We start from the raw sequence: 26,943 nt of genomic DNA, 5'->3' as shown, positions 1-26,943 counted from the left end.
TAAACCAATTGTGGCGTGACATTCGTGATTTTTACGTGAGCTTCTCGCGATATCACAGCCTCGGCAGAACACTGAATAAAGAGGGCCATTGGTTTTGCCCTACTTCAACGCCGCAATCATCATCACCATCGCTGTTGCATTCATAAAGCTTTATTGCAATCCTCGTTTTCATGATATCTTCTACCTTTGCATATACAGTAAAGTTCCGCTTAACGACCGGTCCGAAAATGAGACCATTCCGTTAATAAGGGCAGTTTTTTAAAGAACCGATTTTTTCCTCTATAATTTAAGGAAGTGTCTAGCCGTCCGGTAACCGGATGCCTAGCCTGCGTTCTAGTCGTCCGGTTACCGGACGGCTAGCAAATCCTCAGGGGATTTTCTAGTCGTCCGGTACTGATTTCCTAATGAATAAGACATGATTTTATTAAGTTTTAATGTTATTTACTTAAGATATCTATACTTATCTGCAAACAAAATTTTGTGTAAATACATACTATAAACATTTACAATAAATCACTGCATTATTCAGCCGATAAAATGGAAGTTTGCCGAACTTAATAATGGCGAGATCGACGTGGCGTCTCTTACTAAAATCTGTTCATCTTGAGGCTTTTATGGGATCGGAATTTTTAAATTTTAACAACTTTTTCACTGGATTTTTCAAAACTAAAACAGTTTTGAAGTACTTTCAATTTTCATATTTTAGTATTCAAGTATTTTTTAATGAATAACTGTTTTAAATGACATCTAATTTCAAAAGCGGCAGCGTTATGTTCAAAACTTTAAGAAAAACCGGAAAACAGGATTTATCCTTAATGTCGATATGGTCAATAGTTAAGCATTCATAATTAATCCATTTTATTTTGAAATAATTATATTCAAAATTAATGAATTGCTTTTTTTAAGCTTTCCATTCTTCAAAAAGTTTGTGTTTTAATAATTAAAGTTTAGGCCGTTAGAAAAAAACATCACTTTTTACAAAATAGCATATGGACGTTCGGCGATCAATGTTTTATCATTTCTAAAAATAGAATATCAACGGATTTGTAAACAAACACGATCCCTTGCGTTTAATGGACTGAAAAATCAGATAAGTATTGATATTTTAAGTAAATAACATTTAAAACAATCATAAAATCATTACTTATTCATTAAGAAATCAATTACCGGAAGACTAGACACTTCCTTTCTAAAAATAGAATATCAACGGATTTGTAAGCAAACACGATCTCTTGCGTTTAATCGACTAAAAAATAAGATAACTACTGATAATTTAAGTAAATAACATTTAAAACTATATAAAATCATTACTTATTCATTAAGAAATCAATTACTGGACGACTAGAAAATCCCCTGAGGATTTGCTAGCCGTCCAGTAACCGGACGACTAGAACGCAGGCTAGGCGTCTGGTTACCGGACGGCTAGACACTTCCTAATTTTAAGACGGTTTACATATTGTTTTACAAACTACAGATCAGCGACTTTAATGTTACTGAATCAGTCTAAAATCTCGAATGCACATGTTTACAATTGCCTACGGGTAAGATTAAATGGTTAATTGTTTGCAGATGGTGACAGAAGGGGAAAGATAATTAATGCCTCAGGCGTGTATCTCTCAATAATCAAGCTAGGGATTATAGACAACTATCAAAATTATGTTTGAAGAGTATTTCCGGGCTACTTGATATTGAATTTCAAGTATTTTCTAAAGGTCTACATTGGGTCCAAGATACGATTTTTCGACAGAGAACTTTTTTTCTGAATTTATTTATTTTTTTACAGGAGATTTCATGTCCCGGCGGGAGACCGGGAGATATACTGAAAATAGGGGAGAAAAAGGCTCCCGGCGGGAGATATGGCATGTATGTATATTTTAAGAAGCATTGAAATATGTTAAAAAAACTTAGTCTACAAAAAGCAATATTTATCTATATACAAGAGGGCCATAATGGCCCTATATCGCTCACCTGTCATCATTGCATTTAAGGGCAAGAAGGTCAAATAATCATAATCAAGATCAATCAAAAGAATCATGAGAAAATATAGTTGAAGTTTTCTTAAAGGTACAGATATGTCAAAATACACTTATAAATTGGAGGTACCATCCATGTTGTACCACAGGAAAGTGGTCTCGGTTTTTCCCTATGGCCAATAATAAAAAAGTTACTAAACAAGCTATTTATAGTAACATAAAAGGGAAGTAATTAAAAAAAAAAATTATTGTAAGTGAACAAAAGGATCTGCCAAATAAAAACAAGAGCACTGCAATGCAACGCAAATGCTGAGCAATATACACACAAAACAAAAGTCATATGACCTTTGACCCCTAAGTGTGACCCTGACCTTGAAGTGAGCCATCCAAAACATGCGCTCTGCACATCGTTTTGATGAGGGGAACATTTGTGTCAGGTTTCTTTGAAATCCTTCAAGGGGTTCAAGAGTTACAGATCAGAAGGGAAATTGCTAACCAACAGACAGACAGACAGACGGACACCGAGGCAATAACATAATACGTCTCTTAGGGTGTATAAAAAGGAATCGAGATCTCAGGGTTTTCCCTCGGGTTTTTTATTTGGGAGTCCATGGACTCCCATGGCTGCTAATTTAAGGGTCCCTAATAATTTTTGGGGGTCCACAAATTATTGATCTTGAAAATGGACATTATTACTATAAAAATTTACCCTAAAACCGAATGAACTTAATTGTATCTTTTTAATTTAGATAGCAGTTGATTCAATATTTCGGAATGGTATCTTTCAAAATGGCATGAGCTTCTCAATTCAGACACAGGCAATCGGCGTGTGACTTTGACCCCTTATGAATGATGGACCCCCCACCCTGTTCTCTACAACCCAGATCCCAAACATAATAACAGAAAAACACATTTCCAAAAAAAAAAAAAATGCTATATATAAAAAAAATAAAGGTATGGTACTTTACGGCCAAACATTAAGGAAAAAATGGAATGGCCTCAGTAACGATCTCACTGCGTACACAATTTTCGGTCGATTTTTGAAAATCTGGTCTTAATCAACGCATAAAGCATAAATCTTAACGGTAAACATGCACTTTGGTCTCAAGGCTGCATCATTTTGATGCAGCGAGACGCTATTCTTTGACAAAATCATCTCGTACACGATGTGACCTAACCCGTATATTTCTCGGGCCAATAGACAAGTCAATGGCAGCCACCTATTCCCTTCGTTATTTCCAAGCACAATCGTGGCCAGCCTTTAGAAACATAAATAATTAGTCGCTTACCTATAATTACTTCGTCCAGTTTCCGTTAATAACGATGCATCCAGCGTTGGGAAATTTCTTTCAAAACATCAGCTGCCATGTTTATACGGCGACCCGGAACTGGTTTTTACTACGTAGCCTTTTTGCGACTGGTCGATTCTGGAGGTGTGTTCTCCACGTGAGCTGGTATAAACAGCGTTGGGAAATTGACTGGATGCATCGTTATTGACGGAAACTGGACGAAGTTATTATAGGTAAGCGACTAATTATTTATGCTTCTAAAGGCTGGCCACGATTGTGCTTGGAAATAACGAAGGGAATAGGTGGCTGCCATTGACTTGTCGGAGAGTAGTTTCCCTTTCCAAAATGGCGAACATCGATAACAAAACTTGTTTTAAAGTTGGAAAATCGTCTATACCTGGGTATAATGAGCACCCACGATTCAGTGATGGTCCCGGTGGTAAAAAACTGCGCATTTTACATGGGTATCTGCGCAAAGGAGGCTTCAGTGCAAAGGAGTTTCGTGACCGATTTTGCGGGTCCAGTGGACGCAGAGGCACTAAAAAATGCGAGTTCAAAGCAGTAAAAGCGCGTCAGGAAAACCCTGAGATCTTATGGTGATATAAGTTGTGTGCAAGTTTGGTTAAAATCAAATCATAAATGAAGCTGCTATAATGTGCAGACAAAGTCAAAATAGCTAATTTTGGCACTTTCAGGGGCCATAACTCTGGAACCCATTAAGGGATCTGGCCAGTTCAAGAAAGGAACCAAGATCTTATGGTGACACAAGTTTTTGTGCAAGTTTGATTAAATTCAAATCATAAATGAAGCTGCTATTGTGCAGACAAGGTCAAAATAGCTAATTCTGGCCCTACCAGGGGCCATAACTCTGGAACCTATAATGAAATCTAGCCAGTTCAAGAAAAGAATCAAGATCTTGTGGTGATACAAGTTGTGTGCAAGTTTGGTTAAAATCAAATCATAAAAGAAGCTGCTTTTGCACAGACAAGGTCAAAATAGCTAATTTTGGCCCTTTCAGGGACCATAACTCTGAACCCTTTAAGGGATCTGGCTGGTTCAAAAAAGAAAACGAGATCTTGTGGTAACACAAGTTTTGTGCAAGTTTGATTAAATTCAAATCATAAATGAAGCTGCTATTGTGCGGACAAGGTCAAAATAGCTAATTTTGGCCCTTTCAGGGGCCATAACTCTGGAACCCATAAAGGAATCTGGCCAGTTCAAGAAAGGAACCAAGATCTTATGGTGATACAAGTTGTGTGCAAGTTTGGTAAAAATCAAGTCATAAATAAAGTTGCTATTGTACAGACAATGTCAAAATAGCTAATTTTGGCCCTTTCAGGGGCCATAACTCTGGAACCCATAATGGGATCAGGCCAGTTCAAGAAATGAACCAAGATCTTATGGTGATACAAGTTGTGTGCAAGTTTGGTTAAAATAAAATCATAAATGAAACCTCTATCGTGCAGACAAGAAATTGTGGACGGACGACGGGTGATCACAAAAGCTCAGCCTGTCACGTGAGCTAAAAACCAGAAGGCATACTTGACATAGAGAATCACAATATGAATGTGCAATAGTTAAAATAAAAAGCAAGAATGAAGTAATTACATAGAACTTGTAAGTTGAAACCTCTACTTGTTTTTCCTACTTTGGTCTTGTCTGGATTAGCGAAAGTCCTTGCCATGACGTTTTCTACGTTACAAGTAATTTTTCCAGTGTGAGATCTAACGGCACTGTCAACTTTCAATGTACCCGAAGTGGCGGAAACAGTACCGGTCCAGGTGTATGAAGGTGGCGGCTTACTGACACTGCTACAGGTAACCATGAGCGGATTTCCTTCTCTAATGTTGAGAGTTGTTGTTATACTAACCAGTGAACTGTCCCCATTATGATATTTCAATGTTACAACACTTGGTGGATCTTGAAGAATAGTAAAGTACAGTAAGTCATAAATGACAGACTTATTGCAATTCTAAACTCACTGATGGAAACTGTAAGTTTCTAAGAAGTATTTTATGTTTTAAAAGCAGGAAGCTGTTCTTTGTCTATTAGATTATCATTTTACCTTTGATTTAAAATGTACTGCTTATTTTTTATGTACAAAAAATACAAATTTAATGTAAACTCATAACTGATTTTTTTTCTATACAACTGAACTGAAATGAAATGAAACAAATACATGTATGTAACAGTGTTACAGTATACATACATAGTACGTTTATCTTCAGTGAAGCTGTAGCTGATCTTGTTAATATCTGCCCAACTGTTTCCTGCATTGTATTTCTAGCTTTACATATACTACTACGATCTGTAGTAATGTTGGTTACTGTAAGTATCCTATTGTGACCTTGGTTGTCCCAGTAGTACGCCGGTGCTGGTTCTCCACTCGATGTACAGGCTACTTTAAATGTATCACCTCGTATCACATCAAGTTCCCTTGTTGATATATTTGGCCCACTTATGTTCCAGTAATTAAACATTGGAATGGAAGGAGGATCTAAAGCATATGTTCAAATACTAAGGCAAGAGTTCAATACATGCATATAAAAGAATATATGTTATGTTTCAGAGTTCTATGAAACCGAGACAGATGAATTAATGTTGTTTTTTTCGTAAGTAATATCTTGCTGAAAAGGAAAGAGACAAAACTAGGACACAGGTGCCCAAACTTACTGATACCGTTTATCCACATGTTATTTGTTGACAAAGCAAGACTAAACTTAATCAACTTTCAATTTATCTATGAAAATTGTAAAAGTTATGTCTACAGCATGAAATTACCAGTGTAAAATACTATGGCAAGCATACATGCATATAAAAGAACATAACTATATTATGTTACACAGTTCTCTGAAAATGACACAGATGGATTGTTTTTTTTTTCCTTGCTGCAAAAGAAAGGGAAAACAAGCGAATGAAGTATTGCCATGCAATACAAAATCCCCTACTGGAAGGCACCTAATTTTCTCTACTGCAGTATAACATAATGAACTGATATCTGTCAATGATGTACAAACAATATTGTACTATATATGCAATATGTTATAACAACACACTTGGATTAAAATGTGCATATATAAAACCCCACAGTTGTTTTCATATTGAACTGTTTTGGTCGATTATAAAAGTTATTATATAAGTTATTTACAGTAACAAAAAAAACAACAAAGGGAAATTAATCCTAAAAAAAATCTATATAATATAAGTCCACGAGAAACTCTTTACCAGGTAGGGATAGGTCAAAATACACCTAAAAATTGGATGTAACATACATGTTGTACCACAGAAAAGTGGTCTCGATTTTCCACTTAGGCCAGTAATAAAAAAGTCACAATAAAATCTATTTATAGTAACAACAAAGGGACGTAATTCTAAAAACAAGGGTGCCTCATGGTGGTGAACATTTGATCCAGGTTACATCAAAATCCCTCCATGCATGAAGAAGAAATGCCCTGAACAAAGTCATTCTTGAATTTCACCTTTGACCTCTAAATATGACCTTGATCTTAGACCTAGGGACCTGGTTCTTGCGCAGGACATTCCGTCTTATGTTGGTGAACATTTGTGCCAAGTTACATCAAAATCCCTCCATGCATGAAGAAGAAATGCTCCAGAAAACGTCATTCTTGTTTCTGACCTTTGGTCTCTAAGTTTGACCTTGACATTAGACCTTGGGCCTGGGTTTTACGCATGACATGTTGTCTCATCCAGGGGAATATTTGTGCCAACTGATATCTAAATCCTGTTTTGCATGACAAAGTTATAGACCGGACAGGAAAAAAATCCTATTGACCTTTGATCTCAAAGTGTGACCTTGACCTTTAAGCTAGGGTATTGGGTGTTGTGCATGACACGTCGTCTCATCATGGGGAACATTTATGCCAAGTAATATTGTAATTCCTTGATGGATGACAGAGTTCTGGATCGGATAGGAAACTAGAATGTGTCTGTAGGACACAGGGTGTGCCCCCCACTGGTACATTTGTCACAAATAAAGGGGAAATAATTCAAATGTTTGCAGTCTTAATGGGGTATAGACTCAACAAACATTTATATGAAAATGATTCATTTTTCTAGGCCATATTTTTTGAGCCATGAGCTTCACAAACAAAAAATCCACTATTTTGGCTATTTCAAGGGTCATGACTTTGTAATAAATGCCAAGATTCTCAGGAAGAATGCCAAGTCTGCAAGAACACATCATGATAAAGACCTAAGCAAGGTTTCATATATTTACATCAAATACTTTTTGAGCTAGGCACATAATTATGTGAAAATGTGCATTTTTTTATTATTTCAGGGGCCATAACTTTAACAAGAGGGCCAAGATGGCCCTAGGTCGCTCACCTGAGAAACACACCATAACACACCATAACAGTGTAAACATGTTTGACCTAGTGATTTCATGGAAACAAGAGCTGTCTCCATAGGATGACACATGCGATGGCACTTTGAATGAATAGTTATGGCCGATGTTAGAGTGATTGTGAATGAATGACAAACATATGGACAGGTCATGCCCATCAATGCACTTTCATGAAATATGACCTTTAAAGTCCAAGTGCCTCCTTGACCTTTGACCTACGGACCTGGGTCTTGCGCGCGACACATCGTCTTACTGTGGTACACATTCATGCATAGTTATTTTAAAATCCATGCATGAATGACAAAGATATGGACTGGACATGCCCATCGTTGCACTATCATGAAATATGACCTTTAAAGTCTAAGTGTGACCTTGACTTTTGAGCTATGGACCAGGGTCTTGCGCGGGACACATCGTCTTACTGTGGTACACATTCATGCCCAATAATTTTAAAATCCATGCATGAATGACAAAGATATGGACCGGACACGCCCATCAATGCACTATCATGAAATAGGACCTTTAACGTCTAAGTGTGACCTTGAACTTTAAGCTACGGACCTGGGTCTTGCGCGCGACATGTCGTCTTACTGTGGTACACATTCATGCCAAGTTATTTGAAAATCCATCCATGGATGACAAAGATTTGGACCGGACACGAATATTGCGGACAGACGGTCGGACGGACAGACAGTTCAAAAACTATATGCCTCCCTTCGGAGGCATAAAAACTACGACTATTTGACTATTTGACCTTGAACATATGTACTCCATACTGAATACAGTCATGAATTTCAAATAATGATTAACTTTCACTATTCCTGCTGAACTGGCAAAATGCCTGGTATGCAACTGGGAGAATTTTTATACAAAGTCATTTTCATGTTTCTAAATCTGTCGGGTTTTTATTCATGGCAATGATATTTAACTTCTGCATAAAGACTCACCAACATTAAATCTCTCCTATTGGATGTACGCACATATTGAGTGTCCAATATACTGACTATAGGTTAGGGTTAGGTTTAACATAGGCTTAATAGTGTACATTCAATGCATGTGTACACTCAATGCAGGAGATTTAATGCCGACCCAAAAAGACTGGGTTAAGCCCTGTTTATATGAAGGCCAAAACTTGTTGACTTGGCAATAAATTTTGTTTCTACAGAAGCTTGAACGTGCTACAATTGTCATTAGTATTATAATATACAAGAGCTCATCGAACACGAAATGCCCCCCTTGATGCATTCGGTAATTGCACAAGGAACAGAAATTATATGCTCACTGTAAACAAAAGTTCTACCATTCTGGTTTAATCTGACCTTGACCTTTAACCTAGTAACCTAACAAGAGATTACAGAGTGATCCTGGCGCCATCCACTGAGCCATTTTTGAATGTTCCAAATTTCAAGACTAGCTCAAGGTCAAAATCAATGTCAAATTTCATTTCGGTACAAAACAATGTGTATGTGGTCCAAATTTGAAAGCTGTGGCTTGATAAATGTGAAAGCAGGTCACTAGATCAATTTCAAGGTCAAAGTTCATTTTGGTAGACAGAACTATGCATGTGCTTCAAATCTGAAGGCTGTAGCTTGAGAAATGTGAAAGTAGGCAATAGGTTAAAATCAATGTCAAATTTCAATTCAGAACACAAAAATATGCAAGCAGTCCAAATTTAGCCTGTAGCTTCAGAAATGTGAAAGTAGGTCACTAGGTCAATCTCAAGATCAAAGTTCATTTCGGTACACAAAACTATGCATGTGGTTCAAATTTGAAGGCTGTAGCTTGAGAAATGTGAAAGTAGGTCACTAGGTCAAAATCAAGGTCAACTTTTATTTCCGAACACAAAACTATGCAAGTGGTCCAAATTTGAAGCCTGTACCTTCAGAAATGTGAAAGTTAATGACCAATCATCCTATGAAGTTTCAACATTCTGGGTCAAGTGGTTCTCTAGTTATTGATCGGAAATGGTTTTCAATGTTCAGGCTCCTGTGACCTTGACCTTTGCCGGAGTGACCCTAAAATCAATAGGGGTCATCTACTCTTCATGACCAATCATCCTATGAAGTTTCAACATTCTGGGTCAAGTGGTTCTCTAGTTATTGATCGGAAATGGTTTTCAATGTTCAGGCCCCTGTGACCTTGACCTTTGATGGAGTGACCCCAAAAACAATAGGGGTCGTCTACTCCAGCAGCCCTACAACCCTATGAAGTTTGAAGGTTCTAGGTCAAATGGTTCTCCAGGTATTGCTCGGAAATGAAGTGTGACGTACGGACGGACAGGGCAAAAACAATATGTCTCCTGGGGGAGACATAATTACGCACGCGCCGGTTAAAGGGGAAGCTTGGCGAATGTCAGGCAGAGGTGTGAAAAATTTTGTAAACACAAGCCATTCCGGCGACGAATCGTCTGTTCGACAGAATAGGTATAATTATCACTGTAATTAAGCCAAGGGGACCACCAAATGTGTTCGAGAGTTCGAATTTTCGAAGTACGAGCGATCCGAGTTAGAACTATATAGAATAAAGAAGGAATAAATTCGGGACCGGGCGAAGAGTTCGAGCGATCCCGGGTGTTCGAAAGATCCGAGTTCGAGCCATCGAAGTTCAACTGTATTATATATTAAGTATTAACTTCGTAATACTGACTTTGATGGATGAACTGATTTGAATATATCTAGGTTTGACACAGTTTACTTTTAGTTTTATTTGAATGAGAAACTGTTCATACATGTGGTGACTCAGTATTAATTATCAACCCCTTTTCATCGTGTATTCATATATTACATGATATGGCACCAAAAAATCGGCAGGTTAGATTCAGCACCGTCTTGAACTGAAAACAATTCTTTTTTTTTTTTTTCAGAATTTTGTAATGAAACAGTAATCACTGTATGGGAAATGATGTAACTAAGAAAATGAATGGTCACCGAAATCACTTCACAGCGCTGAGGTAGAAATATAAAAAATTGATGGAGTCTTCCCACTTCTCCCTAAATCAGTTTGAGGGAGAATTGACTACTAAAAAAACAAAACAAAACAAAAAATGGGCCTAGCAAGACCCCTGGTCAGTCTACTGTATAAAAAATTAAATCCATTATATATTTTTGCCAAGCTATTTCTTGTCTACAAAGCTGTTTTGATCTGGTTTCATGACTCTGTGTCTTTGACTTTCTGCACACTTTTGTGAAAACTTTCAGATTTCTAAATTAATTCTGAAAAACTCCTACAATATATCCAATATTCAAAATATATTCACCAACCTACAGCAGTATATTGAAAGAAAGTAAATAAAACATTATTAGAATGGAAGTCCTGTTCATTCTTGTGCGAAAATTGGCGGGGCTACGAAAAATTATGTTGGGCTACAAAAAATTGGAAGTCCGTAGCCCCACTGGCTATGGTGTTAAAAAGTTAATGTCGTACACTGTAAGTTGTACCACAGAAAAGTGATCTTGGTTTTTTCCTACGGTCAATTATAAAACAAGAGGGCCATGATGGCCCTATACATGCTCACCAAAGTTGATCTGGCCTACTGTGGGATCAAAAACTAGGTCAGTAGGTCAAATAAAAGGAAAAGCTTGTGAACACTCTAGAGACCACATTTTTGGCCCAATCTTTATGAAACTTGGTCAGAATTTTAGTCTTGTTGATCTCTAGGTCAAGTTCGAAACTTGGTCATGTTGGGTCAAAAACTAGGTGACCTGGTCAAATCAAAGGAAAAGCTTGTGAACACTTTAGAGGCCACATTTGTGACTCAATCTTCATGAAACTGGGTCAAAATGTTTGTCTTCAAAATTTCTAGGTTAAGTATGAATCTGGGTCATGAGGGGTCAAAAACTAGGCCAGTAGGCCAGATCAAAGGAAATTCTTTTCAACACTCCGGAGACCACAATTTAAGTTTGAAACTCATGGGAAATAGTCAGAATGTTTGTTTTGATAAACTATAGGTCAGATTCGAATCTGGGTCAAAAACTAGGTCACCGGTCAAATCAAACGGAAAGGTTGTGAACACTCTGGAGTCCATAGTTGTAACCAAATCTTTACGAAATTTAGTCAGAATGTTTGTCTTTATGATCTTTAGGTCAAGTTCAACTCTTGGTCATGCGGGGTCAAAAACTAGGTCAGTAGGTTTAATGTGGTCTCTAGAGTGTTCACAAGCTTTTCCTATGATTTGACCTACTGACCTAGTTTTTGACCCCACATGACCCAGTTTCATATTTGACCTAGACATCATCAAGACAAACATTCTGACCAAGTTTCATAAAGATTGGGTCAAAAATGTGGTCTCTAGAGTGTTCACAAGGCAAATGTTGAAGGACGACGCACGACGGACTTGGACGGACGCCGGACAATGACCAGTCGCAATAGCTCATCTTGAGCACTTTGTGCTCTGGTGAGCTAAAAAGTTACAGTATAGGTTATTTATAGTAACAACTCAGGGAAGTTAAAAAAAAAAAAAAAAAAAAAAAAAAATCCACATAAAAATCCTTACCCTGAAGTGATAGGTCAAAATACACCTCAACACTGGATGTAATATGCATGTTGTACTACAGAAAAGTGGTCTCGATTTTTCACTACGACTAGTAATGAAAAAGTTGCAATATAAGCTATTTATTGTAACAACAAAGGGAAGTAATTCTAAAGAAGGGACCTGAACATGACACTTTGTCTCATCATGGTGCACAATTGTGTCAAGTAACATTAAAATCCCTCCATGCATGAAGAAGAAATAGCTAAGGGTGCTAAGAATATTTTCCAAGGATGGACATTCAACTGTCTCAATCAAATCAAAACTATTTTAATTGGTTGCATTATTTGCTCTCACAATATATTTTAATAGATTTTATTTATAACAATTTATAAGATAAAGATTGTGATGCATAAACATTTAGCTGCCCAAAGATTTTCTTCCTATCAAAAACATTTGATTTTTTGTATGTATAAACTGTCACTAAAAAGAATTATGCAAAACATAACTTGAGAATACTACTGCTATGATGGACAGCCATTTTCAGCTTGTCTGATTTTGATAAAATTTACGAGGTATTGCCATCACTTGACCACTGGCGTTGGTGTCTGTTAATTTTTTTTGTTTATGTCCATCTTTTCTCAAAATCAATAAGAGCTACAGTTTTGAAACATGCATTTGCTTGTCCCAATATGGAGAATAACGTATTAGAAACAAACAAAACAAGAGGGCCATGTGGGCCCTATATCACTCACCAGAGTTGATCTTGCCTACTGACCTTGTTTTTCATCGAGACAAACATTCTGACCAAATTTCATATAGATTGAGTCACAACTGTTGCCTTACGAGTGTTCACAAACTTTTCCTTTGATTTGAACATGTGACCTACTTTCTGACCCCACATGACTCAGATGCATAACTGACCTAGAGATCATCAAGACAAACATTCTGACCAAGTTTCATAAAGATTGAGTCAAAACTGTGACCTCTAGAGTGTTCACAAGCTTTTCCTTTCATCTGGCTTAATGACCTAGTTTTTGATCCCACATGACCCAGTTTCGACCTTGACCTCGAGATCATCAAGACAAACATTCTGACAAAGTTTCATAAATATTGGATCACAACTGTGACCTCTAGAGTGTTCACAAGCTTTTCCTTTGATCTAGCCTACTGACCTACTTTTTGACCCCACATGACCTAGATTTGAACTTGACCTAGAAATCATCACAAAAAACATTCTGACAAAATTTCATATAGACTGAGTCACAACTGTGGCCTCTAGAGTGTTCACAAGCTTTTCCTTTGATCTGGCCTACTGACCTAGTTTTTGACCCATCATGACCCAGATTCAAACTTGACCTAGAGATCATCAAGACAAACATTCTAACCAAATTTCATAAAGATTGAGTCACAACTGTGGCCTCTCGTGTGTTCGCAAGCTTTTCCTTTGATCTGGCCTACTGACTTAGCTTTTGATCCCGTATGACCCAGTTTCGAATATGACCTAGAAATCATCAAGATAAACATTCTGGCCAACAAGGAGCTGCGTTCAATAAATGCTTGATGCCCCCCAGTGGCAGCCTTGTCAATCGATTTAGCACCTAAGTCCAAAACGAGGTCAAGGTCAAACTGAGGTCAGGTGATGTTTGAAGATGAGGAATGGTCACAGTTTACATCTGTATTAGTATAAATTCATTCTTGTAAGGGGTATTGATGCTAGACAAAACGGTCCCATTTGGTTAACCAAGCGATGGCCCATATAAAGCAACCTATGTCCAAAATGAGGTCAAGGTCAAGGTCAAACTGAGGTCAGGTGATGTATGAAGGTGAGAAATGGTCACAGGTTACATCTGCATTAGTATCAAGTCATTCTAGTAAGGGGTATTGATGCTAGACGAAACGGTCCCATTTGGTTAACTACGGACGGACGGACGAAAGGACGGACGGACAATCACTATATGCCTCCCGCATCAGTAGATGCTGGGGGCATAAAAATCATAAAGAATGGGTCACAACTGTGGCCTCTAGAGTGTTCACAAGCTTTTCCCTTGATTTGACAGTGTGACCTGGTTTTTGACCCCACTTTACCCAGATTCGAACATGACCAATAGATTATCAAGACAAACTAACATTCTGATAAATTTTCATGGGTTTCAAATTTAAATTGTGGTCTCTACAGTGTTGACATGATTTTCCTTTGATCTGGCCTATTGACCTACTTTCTGATCCTACACGACCCAGTTTCAAACTTGACCTAGAAATTATCAAAACAAATATTCTGACCAAGTTTCATAAAAATTGAGTCAAAACTGTGGCCTATAAAATGTTTACAAGCTTTTCCTTTGATTTGACCGGGTGACCTAGTTTTTGACCCCACATGACCTAGATTCAAACTTGACCTAGAAATCATCAAGACAATCATTCTGATTCAGTTTCATAAATATTGGGTCACAACCGTGCCCTCTAGAGTGTTCACAAGCTTTTCCTTTGATCTGTCATTCTGACCTAGTTTTTGACCCCACATGACCCAGTTTCGAACTTGACCTAGAGATCATCTGACTAAGTTTCATAAATTCACAAATGTGTTCACAAGGCAAATGTTGACAGACGTCTGACGACGCATGACGGACACCGACAGACGCCGGACAATGACAGGTCACAATAGCTCACCTTGAACACTTTGTGCTCTGGTGAGCTAAAAATGGAGATAATAAAAGAAAAACAAGAGCACCGCCTTGCGGGTGCTGATGCTCATCTGATTTTTTTGTATAATAGAAATATTGTCCTACCCATCATTTTCTAAGTCTAAAAAGGACCATCATTCTTGCAAAAAGCAGGATAGAGTTATGTTTCTTGATGTACTGTGTCCGCTTATGATGGTGAAAAACTGTTGCAAGTTTTAAAGCAATAGCTTTGATAGTTTAAGAGAAAAGTTGACTTAAACATAATACTCAACCAAGAAAATGATTTTCTAAGTCCAAAAGGGGCCATAAATCTTGCAAAAAGCAGGATGGAGTTATGTTTCTTGCTCTACAGGGTCAGCTTATGATGGTGAAAAAGTGTTGCAAGTGTTAAAGCAATAGCTTTGATAGTTTAGGAGAAAAGCTGACCTAAACATAAAACTTAACCAAGAAAACTGATTTTCTAAGTCCAAAAGGGGCAATAATTCTTGCAAAAAGCAGGATGGAGTTATGTTTCTTGATGTACAGGGTCTGCTTATGATGGTGAACAAGTATTCCAAGTTTCAAAGCAATACCTTTGATAGTTTAGGAGAAAAGTTGACCTAAACACAAAACTTAACCAAGAAATCTGATATTTTCTAAGTCCAAAAGGGGCCATAAATCTTGCAAAAAGTAGGATGGAGTTATGTTTCTTGCTATACAGGGTCAGCCTATGATGGTGAACAAGTATTCCAAGCTTCAAAGCAATAGCTTTGATAGTTTAGGAGAAAAGCTGACCCAAACATAAAACTTAACCAGGCAACGCCGACGCAGATGCCGACGCCGACACCGCTCAAGTGATGACAATAACTCATCATTCTTTTTTTTCAAAAAATCAGATGAGCTAAAAATGAATAAAGGGAGATAATTCAAAATCTAGGTAATGCAGAGATATGGTTCTTTGACATTGCACTTCCCCTCAATGGTCTCTATCATTTAATGATGTTTCAAGGAAATGCCAATAATACTTTTCAAATAATGCCGAAGACAAGCCTTATTTTGAATAATAAAGGGTGATTGTTATAGTAGCGTGGAGCATGGCTCGTTTCTTATTTTGGTAATCAATCAATAAACAACATTTTTAAACTCCAATTTATTTTTCAGATTACAGACAAAATATATTCTAATGATGTCTCTTTCTCAGAGCTTAAGATTTAACTGCTTGTGAAATAATGTTTGGGTGTAACTATATATATATATAGAAATACAAGAGTCTCAGCAATAACAATACAGATAATGTCCAGCTTAAATTAATTACTTTTGTTATTCTTGTAATTTGTAACAGAGATAATTCAAAAACTAGGTAAAGTAGAGTTATGTTCTTTGACACTGCACTTCCCGTCAATGGTCTCTACCACTTTGTGAAGTGAAGTAAAGCTCCGGACAAGACTTATTTTGTATATAATAAAGGGAGATCATTCAAAAACTTGGTAAGGTAAAGTTATGATTCTTTGACAATGCATTCTATGATTATGTGAAGTTTCAATCAAATGCCATTAATACTTTTCAAGTTATAGCCCAGACAAAAGTGTGGCCGACGTCCAGACGGGTGGACAGACAGACAAAGCGGCAACTATATGCTCGCCCTTCGGGGAGCATGATAAAACCAACACAAAACTCGAAGGCAAAACTTCACATACCGAAATACATTCCTATAAAGTTCCTATAAAATTTAATTGCTCTAGGTCAATATTTGTATGGGTGGTTTTCAAAATTATGAGTTTTTCTCTGTAACTTACTGTAATTCAGTTCAGTTTTAGAAATTGTTAGGGAAATTAGTACCAAAATCAATGTAGCCAATATTTGTGTAAACTTCAGCTTAATTGCTCCAGCAGTTTTAAAGTTATATTAAATCATACAGCTGCGTTTGTTCCGTTAGCACCAAAAGAAGAGTGACATTTACATGAAGATTTGTTTTCAACTGCTCTTTATATTTTCAAACCAAGTTTTATTGATATAGTTTAAATTTTTAATGTAACTAAAACTCTGCACATCTTAAGCGAAATACTTCTTTCAATAATTACATCTTCTTCTAACTAATTTTTCACATCAAGTGATGGAACCCACTTCACAAAACAAGAGGGCCAAAATGGCCCTAGGTCGCTCACCTGAGTAACACACAATAACAGACAGACGACAGATGACGGACACCGAACATAGAGCGATCACAATAACTAACCTGAGCACTGTTCATGTGAGCTTAAAATTTAAACTGGATTTTTTAACATTCAGACTCCAAATATATTCTCTTTAGTGCATCAAATAATATAAACACAAGAGGGCCAAGATGGCCCTAGGTCGCTCACCTGAGTAACACACAAATAACTGTGTCAACCTAGTGATTTCATGGAGACAAATATTCTGAACAATTTTGATTAAGATATCAAAATGTTTATATCTTTTTACTTTCACACACAAAATGTATTGAAAGTTAACGTTGGGAGCTTTCATCCATCTACTATGGACTTTATCAGCCAATTTATTTTCTTTACATTGACTGGGGATTAAGATTAACAACATCCGAGGGCGTGAGTGCTGTCAATGCTATGTCCCATATTTTCGGTAATTGAAAAGCGGCCCCCGTCCCTGTTCAGCACAGGCTTGTATGCTCTGATGTACACCACCTCCTTGACCCCCCTTTCATACCTGGAAGGGGGTTCCAGGTCAAGAATACGCACAGATTCCAATGAGACAGCGTGACCTGAGCTGTCTTGGTGTATGTGGTGTGATACCTCGCTACTACTAGAACTAGGTCTATGTTCCATGAATCTTGCTCTCAGTGTTTGTTCTGTTTTACCAATGTAGTCCTTGTAACATTGAAATTTATCATGTCCTTCACATTTTATATGTTAAATTTGGTGGCTGATTTCTTGTTTACTTGTTTTATCCTTTCGTTTTACAAGAACTTGTCTAAGAGTGCGCTGTGGTTAAAAACACACATTTTTCTTGTGTTTATTGGGAATTCTCTCCAGGTGTTCACTCTTCCCTTTCACTATGGGAGTATGACGCTTCCCTTTGAAACTTTACTATCCGATGTTCTCCTTCTACTTTGGTCTTTCTTCAGAAAGCATTCTCAAGTCTGGACACAATTTAACAGTTCCAGGTAACTGTGACTTTGACCTACTGACTTCAAAATCAATAGAGGTCATGGTCATGATCAACCTCCGTATTATGTTTGGTAATCCCAGGCCCAAGCGTTATAAAGTTATTATCTGAAAATGGTTTTACTGTTCCGGGTCACTGTGTCTTTGACCTTTTGCCTACTGACCTCAAAATCAATAGTGTCATCTGCTGGTCATGACCAACCTCCCGTTGTCCTAGGCTCAAGCATTCTCGAGTTATCACCCGGAAACCGTTAAACTGTTCCTGAACACTGCGACCTTAACCTTTGACCTACAGGCCTCAAAATTGATACAGGTCATCTGCTGGTTATGACCATTCACCCTATTAACTTTCATCATCATAGGCCGAAGCGTTTATCTGCTGGTCATGACCAACCTCCCTATCAACTTTTGTTGTCCTATGCACAAGCATTCTTGAGTTACCGTCCGGAAACTGTTTAACTGTTCTGGGTCACTGTGACTTTGACTTCTGACCTAATGAACTTAAAACCTAAGCATTCTTGAGTTATCATCAGGAAACGGATTGGTCCATATACCGATCAACCAACATCTGCAAAACAATACACCACTCCTTCTTCCAAGGGGGCATAAAAAGACTGCTCCATTATTGTCCATAAAATCAAGCTCCGAACGGCTGTACTAATGCACATACATGGAGCAGCCATATTAATATCACATGTGCCATACTCAAAATTTGTAACTTGCTACAATTTTTGTGACTGAAAATCAAACACTAGGTTTTACAAACATTTTCTAATTTTAGTTCACTGACCTTGACCTAACAGTGACCTTTACCCTTGTGAACACAAAAACAATACCTTAATTTTTTCTCCTACTTAGCTACCTCTATACAAAGTTCCATCATAATATTCCATTCCTAATTAGAGTAACTGAGTTGTAATCCTTGTCCTAGTAAAAAAAGAACCTCAAATCCAATCCCAAACTAGGTCCTTATGTAAGTTTGGTGACTGTGTCAATTCTAACTAAAGTTATCAACTGTTAACCACTTTGTTGATGATCCCAGCAAAACAAAACATATTTGTAGAAACTGAGACCTTGACCTTGTCCTGCTATAGTGGTCTAAAGACCTGGGTACATTTTCTTTAACAAATACATTCACGGTCCTGACGAGGTCCAGTAGGACCGGAACCGGAAGACATTAATAAATTTAAGTCCATTTTACCCCATTGTTGCTGTGTTGTTCCTCCCTCTCCTTTATTATTTGTTAGTCAAATACATTCTAAATAGGGACCTTCAGACCTCCATCTACTTTGAAACTTCTACCTTTTACTTCAATAATGTCTGCCTGCCCAATAACATTTCCAATCTTATTGAAAAACGGGGTTAAAATCTGCTTTCATTTCAATGATGATTTAGTGACAACTTACATAAAATGAGAACATCTATAAATGATGTGTTACTTCCAGATGCAGCAGTGCCAACCGATGGATTCATGGAGTTGCTTACATTACATGTATATGTTCCATTGTTCTGTACACTGCTCACAATTAGGTCTTGTCTGTTTGTAGTAGCCATGTCTGCATTAATCCATGTGTAAGATGGTGGCGGGTTTCCTGAACTGATACAACTGACAGATAACTGCTTGTTCCTGATAACTTTTACTGTGCCATTGACTTGGGTTGAACTTATTCTGAATGTTGGTGTTGTTGGGGGATCTGAAATTGTTATTCATCACACACAAACATTTATATATACCAAATAAACATACACAATATGATCTCAGAAAACAAGAGGGCCATAAAGGCCCTGTATCGCTCACCTGACCTATTGACCTAAAGATTATCAAGATAGTTTCATTATGATACAGTCATAAATGTGGCCTCTAAAGTGTTAACTAACTTTTCCTTTGATTTGACCCGGTGACCTGTTTTTGACCCCACATGACCCAGATTCGATCTTGACCTAAAGATCATCAAGATTATTATTCTGACTAAGTTTCAAGAAGATACAATCATAAATCTGGCCTCTTAGAGTGTTAACAACCTTTTCCTTTGATTTGATCTAGTGACCTAGTTTTTGACCCCATATGACCCAGATTTGAAACTGACCTATAGATCATCAAGAATAACATTCTGACCAAGTTTCATTAAGATAGGGTCTTAAATGTGGCCTCTAGAGTGTTAACTAGCTTTTCCTTTGATTTCACCTGGTGACATAGTTTTTGACTCTACATGATCCAGATTCAAACTGATTTTTGAGATCATCATGATTAACATTCTGACCAAGTTTCATGAAGATACAATCATAAATCTCGCCTCTACAGTGTTAACAAGCTTTTCCTTTGATTTGACCTGGTGACCTAGTTTTTGACCACAGATGACCAATCAAACTTCTCGAAGACTTTACTGAAGGTAAGATTCTGACAAAGTTTCATTGAGATTGGGCCAAAATTGTGACCTCTAGAGTGTTAACAAGCTTTTCCTTTGACTTGACCCGGTGACCTAGTTTTTGAACCCAGATGACCCAATATCAAACACATCCAAGATTTTATTGAGAGTAACATTCTGACTAAGTTTCATTAAGATTGGGCCAAAATTGTGACCTCTAGAGTGTTAACAAGCTTTTCCTTTGATTTGACCTGGTGACCTAGTTTTTGACCCCTGATGACCCAATATCGAACTCGTCCAAGATTTTGTTGAGGGTAACATTCTGACCAAGTTTCATTAAGATTAGGCCAAAATTGTGACCTCTAGAGTGTTAACAGTCAAATTGTTGACGACAGACGGACGGACAGATGACTGACGACAGACGACGGACACAGAACGATCACAAAAGCTCACCTTGAGCACTTCGTGCTCAGGTGAGCTAAAAGTGCTCTGTGATGTAAACATCACATATCTGTCTGTCAAAATATCAAAAAGAGCTGTCACAGGAGACAGCGCGCTTGACTATATCAATGCTGGATGAGGAAACTGGAGCCGTCACTGGAGTCTTCACTGACTCCAATGGTGGAAGAATATATTGCACAATAGCTTGAGACTGCGTCAAAAATATTAAGTAACTAGAGATGCTTTAGAGAATAGCGCATGTCTCCCACAACTGCTTAATCATCTAAATAGTAAGTCAGTCTGCGCTTTCTTGGACCCAAAATGTACCCTATACTACTTGTGCATGCGCTTTCTTGCACCCAAAACGTACCCTATACTACTAATAAAAGTAGTATAGGGTACGGTTTGGGTGCACAAAAGCGCATGCACTCCGAGGATTTTTCGGTAATTCAAGGGCCATAATTCCAAAGTGCCTGGGCCGATTTGGTTACTTATCGAACTTGGCCAAGGTCTTATGGTCAGACACATTTTGTTCAAGTTTGGTGAAGATCGGGTGAGAAATGTTTGACTTAGAGTGCGGACAAGCTTTGTGACAGACAGACACACACACAGACAGACACACAGACTGGAGTAAATCAATATGTCTCCCACACCACTGTGTGGTGGGAGACATAATAAGGGAGTAAAGATAAATTGTATCAAAACACTATATAATTCTAAGCAAAAAGGGGGCATAATTAATAAAAGATTGGTGCAAGAGTTATGTACCTTGTGTCATATTTGGGTGATGATGTGGAACAACTACTTCAAGTTTGAATCAAATGCATTTTGTAATAACTGAGATATAGTGAAAATGCATCAAAATTAACATTAAACTAGAGATGCTTTTAAGAAAAGCACATGTCTCCCACAACTGCCTAATTATCTAAATAGTAAGTCAGTCTTTATATACTGTTTACTTAAAGCACATGTGCGTGCGATTTTTTGGCACCATAAGGACCCCTATACTACTTTTAAAAGTAATATAGGTGTCGGTTTGAGGGCAAAAATGCACAAGAAAATCTGAGTGTTTTTTGGTAACTCAAGAGCCATAATTCTGAAGTGCCTGGGCCGATTTGGCTAGTTATCGAACTTGGCCTAGCACTTAATGGCAAACACATTTTGTTCAAGTTTGGTGAAGATAGGATGAGAAATGTTCGACTTAGAGTGCGGACAAGCTTTGAGACAGATACACAGACAGACAGGCATACAAACAGACTTGAGTAAATCAATATGTCTCCCACATCACTGTGTGTCGTGAGACATAATTCTAAGTAAAGGGGACATAATTCATGAAAAATTGGTGCTAGAATTATGCACCTTGTGTCATATGATGTGGGTGATGATGTTGAACAATTATTTTAAGTTTGAATCAAATTCATTCAGTAATAACAGAGAAAGAGTGAAAATGCATCAAAACTTTAACCAGAAAAGTAAAAGGGGGAATAATTCATGAAAAATCTGAGCCAGAGTTATGCACCTTGTGTCATATGATGTGGGTGATGATGTGAAACAACTATTTTAAGTTTGAATCAAATCCATTCAGTAATAACAGGGATAGAGTAAAGTGCATCAAAACTTTATCCTGAAATTCTAAGTAAAAAGGGGGAATGATTCATGACATATGTGTGCCAGAGTTATGCGCCTTGTGTCATATGATGTGGCTGATGATGTTGAACAACTATGTTAAGTTTGAATCAAATCCGTTCAGTAATAACAGAGATAGAGTGAAAGTGCACCAAAACTTTAACCTTAAAAGTGAAAGGAGGGATAAATCATGAAATATTGGTGCCAGAGTTATTGCCCTTATGTCAGATGATGTGGGTGATGATGAGGAATAACTATTTTAAGTTTGAATCAAATCCATCAAGTAATTACAGAGATAAGAAGTAAAAAGAGAAAGTATAAAAAACAAGAAGGCTATCAAGGCCCTGTATCGCTCACCTGACCTATTGACCTAAAGATCATCAAGATTAACATTCTGACCAAGTTTCATAAAGATAAAAAAAATGTGATCTCTAAAGTGTTAACTAGCTTTTCCTTTTATTTGATCCGATGCCCTAGTTTTTGATCCCACCTGACCCAGATTTGAACCTATAGATAATCAAGATCAACATTCTGACCAAATTTCATTAAATATGGTCATAAACCGTAAAATGCGGCCTCTTCAGTGTTAACTAGACTTTCCTTTGATTTTTTCTGGTGACCTAGTTTTTAATCGTACATGACCAAGATTCAACCTGGACCTTAAAACCATCATGATTAACATTCTGACCAACATTCATGAAGATACATCATAAATAGGGCCTCTACAGTGTTAAAAAGCTTTTCCTTTGATTTGACAAGGTGACCTAGTTTTTGACCCCAGATAACTCAATATTGAACTTGTCCAAGATTTTATTGAGGATAACATTCTGACCATGTTACATTAAGATTTAGCCAAAATTGTGACCTCTAGAGTGTTAACAAATTTTTCCACTGATTTCACCTGGTGACCTAGTTTTTGACCCCAGATGACCCAATACTGAACTCGTCCAAGATTTTATTGAGAGTAACATTCTGACCAAGAATCATTAAGATTAACTGAAATTATGACCTCTAGAGTGTTAACATGCTTAACCTTTGATTTGACCTGCTGAAATAGTTTTTGACCCCAGATGAACCAATATCGAATTCGTCCAAGATTTTATTGAGAGTAATATTCTGACCAAGTTTCATTAAGATTGGGTTGAAATTGTGACCTCTAGAGTGTTAACAAGCTTTTTCTTTCATTTCACCTGGTGACCTAGTTTTTTATCCCAGATGACCCAATACCGAACTCCTCCAAGATTTTATTGAGAGTAACATTCTGACCAAGTTTCATTAAGATTGGGCCAAAATTGTGGCCTCTAGAGTGTTAACAAGCTTTTTCTTTGATTTGACCTGGTGACCTAGTTTTTGATCCCAGATGACCCAATATCGAACTTGTTCAAGACTTTTTTGAGGACAACACTCTGATCAAGTTTCATTAAGACTGTGCCAAAATTGTGACCTCTAGAGTGTTAACAAGCTTTTGTTTCTTTGATTTGACCTGGTGACCTAGTTTTTCACCCCAGATGACCCAATATCGAACTCGTTCAAGATTTTATTGAGGGTAACATTCTGACCAAGTTTCATTAAGATTGGGCCAAAATTGTGACCTCTAGAGTGTTAACAGTCAAACTGTTGACGACAGACGGACAACAGACGACGACGGACACGAGGCGATCACAAAAGCTCACCTTTGAGCTCTTCGTGCTCAGGTGAGCTAAATATTTCAAAGGTTGTCAATTATATTTGAGCAACATTTTATGACATTTTTTAGTTTTCATAAATTCTGTTAGAATCTTATTTAAGGAACAAAAAGACCCATTACAAAGATTTAGATCCCTATAGGAAATCTGCATTTTATTACTTTTTATGCAACATCTAAGTATTTAAAAAGTAGACTATTCCTTTTTTTTCAACATAATTTCTAATTTCATGTTTGTATTTGATAAATATTTAAACAAAAGGCAAGTTTTAAAACAGCCTGTAGCTTTGGAATTCTTCTATTTTCAATCTATCTTGGTTGCCCAAATGAGACAGACAAAAGGAGGGAATAATAGTTTCATAAAATTTCATTTGACAATGTAATCAACTTTGGCAAAATGTAAACTTATCGATTTGCTCAATTTTAGCAAAATATGTACTCATCAATGCAAATCTTTGACAACTTTAGTATAATATGGCAATACTTATAATCGTATCATCCTTTGGCAAATTGTTTTCATCTAATTTATACTTATGCTAAAATAACTCTGTCTTTGTAGGAAAATCAAATTAAAAAAAAACTTTCGGTCAAAAACACATTTAGAAATTTAGACATGATATACATGTAACTACTTTAAACAAAAAACCTAACATTAACAAGAGCTAGTAGAACATGAAATGTCCCCCTTGATGCATTCAGTAATTGCACAAGAAACAAATATTATTTGCTCACTGTAAACCAAAGTTCTACTGTTCTGGTTCAATGTGACCTTGACCTTTGACCTATTGACCTCAATATCAACAGGAGTCATCTGCTGTCATGATCAACATCCCTATTAGTTTCGTGATCCTAGGCCCAAGCGTTCTCAAGTTATTGTCTGGAAAGGGTTTAACCATTCCGAGTCAATGTGTTATTGCCCTTTGGCCTACTGACCTCAAAATCTAAAGGGGTCATCTACTGGTCATGACCAATCTCCCTATCAAGTTTCATGATCCTAGGCCCAAGGGTTCTCAAGTATTCGTCTGGAAACGGTTTAAGTGTTCCAGGTCACTGTACCTTTGACCTTTGACCTACTGATCTCAAAATCAATAGGGGTCATCTGCTGGTTATGATTAACCTCTCTTTCAACTTTCACGATCCTTGGCCCAAGCATTCTAGAGTTATTGTCTGGAAACTGTTCAACCCTGGCCAATGTGACCTTGTACTTTGACCTAATGACCTCAAAAACAATAGGGGTCATCTGCTGGTCATGACCAACCTCCCTATCAACTTTTTTGATCCTAGGCCCAAGCGTTCTTTAGTTATCATTCGGAAACCATTTAACTGTTCCGGGTCACTATGACCTTGATCTTTGATATACTGATCTCAAAATCAATAGGGGTCATCTGCTGGTGATGACCAACCTCCCTATCAACTTTCATGATCCTAGGCCCAAGTGTTCTTGAGTTATCATCTGGAAATGGATTGGTCTACATACTGACCCCCTGACCTACATCTGCAAAACAATATACCGTCCTTCTTCGAAGGGGGGCATAAAAGTGAAACTTACACAATACTTCTATTTTAATAGAAACAGTTTTTTCACCACTGTAATGGAAGGACCGGCATGTACAGGTCCTATCTTGGTTTCGTTGAGCTGTCCATACATGTGTTTTGGTAACAGTACCATCACTGGTTGTTTCTAAGGTACCACTGTTGATACAGTTCCATGTCAAAGTTGGTGCCGGATTTCCACCAGTTACAGAACATGATAATCGTCCTTGTGTATTTTCTATAACTCGGTACTCACTGCCATCGGCGTAGCCAGTTATAACTGGAGGTCCTGGAGGGTCTGTAATTATAATGAATAAAACAAGCATAAAATTTGAACAGGAAAACCCACATTCAAGAACGCAGCCACAATCTATATGTACAAGATATATCAGAGTTCTTAAATTCTTACCTTACAGGGTCTGCAAGTCAAACTAAAAATAATTCTCAGAAAACTGATACTGTACTACGCACATCAATGTTGTCATAATACTTCTTTAAAGTTTACTTTAGGCAGACTCGATTTAGACCTTCCAAGAAGGGAATGGTATTCTAGCCTACCATTCTGAACACTCGATTAATTCAGAAGGCCTCCTCAGAAAGTCTACCGAGCATTCTTCTCGGAATTCGTAAGGCACAGAAGGATAAAGTGAATCAACATGGGGTCGGTATGAGTTTTGCGTTAAGATTTGTGAATGTTGTCTGTCTTAGAGGCAAAAACAAACAAAAATGACATAGGAAAGTAATATTCTTTTTTGTAAAAATGATGTAATTCTCACACGAGCCAAATCGAGCCTTAGTAATCATCTTTTTTTTGTTTTGGGTTTTAACACAGTTTTTCAACAGTATTTCAGTCATGTAACGGCGGGCAGTTAACCTAACCAGTGTTCCTGGATTCTGTACCAGTACAAACCTGTTCTCCGCAAGTAACTGCCAACTTCCCCACATGAATCAGAGGTGGAGGACTAATTATTTCAGACACAATGTCGTTTATCAAATAGTCACGGAGAACATACGCCCCGCCCGAGGATCGAACTCACGACCCCACGATCCGTAGACCAACATTCTTACCTACTGAGTTAAGCGGGCGGTAAGTAGTAATCATCTTTACTCAAAATGATTCAGACATTAACCATATCAATCATGTTGATAATCTAATACTGTACATTATTCAGAGAAAACAATTTATCTTTGTGCTTTCTATCCAAATTTAATCCTTTCAAACATGAAATGATGGGGGATTAGCTGTGTTGGTTGATTCAATTGTAGACTCTTTCCACATACATTGACACCTCATGGTCATGGTGATTTTGCTTCCTGGAAATTAGTTCTGGTTTCCAAAACTCTGAAAACTGCTATTTTCACATCTGTTTTTA

General features: G+C 37.4%; 1 protein-coding gene across 1 annotated transcript; it reads right to left on the bottom strand.

The window, feature by feature from the left end:
- Window positions 1-4,749: 4,749 nt before the first annotated feature.
- LOC128552704 (hemicentin-1-like) lies at window positions 4,750-26,870 on the bottom strand. The gene is made up of 5 exons (XM_053533751.1): window positions 26,852-26,870; window positions 25,587-25,868; window positions 19,327-19,614; window positions 5,472-5,759; window positions 4,750-5,182 (listed from the first exon to the last, which is right to left on the bottom strand). The coding sequence occupies exons 1-5, from the start codon at window positions 26,868-26,870 to the stop codon at window positions 4,818-4,820; spliced, it is 1,242 nt and encodes a 413-aa protein (XP_053389726.1). The 3' UTR covers window positions 4,750-4,817.
- Window positions 26,871-26,943: the final 73 nt, after the last annotated feature.

This window comes from Mercenaria mercenaria, unplaced genomic scaffold, assembly GCF_021730395.1.
Source record: "Mercenaria mercenaria strain notata unplaced genomic scaffold, MADL_Memer_1 contig_3064, whole genome shotgun sequence".
Lineage (NCBI taxonomy): Eukaryota > Metazoa > Mollusca > Bivalvia > Venerida > Veneridae > Mercenaria > Mercenaria mercenaria.
Note: the sequence above shows the minus strand (reverse complement) of the source record. Positions and strands in the feature narration are given on the sequence as shown.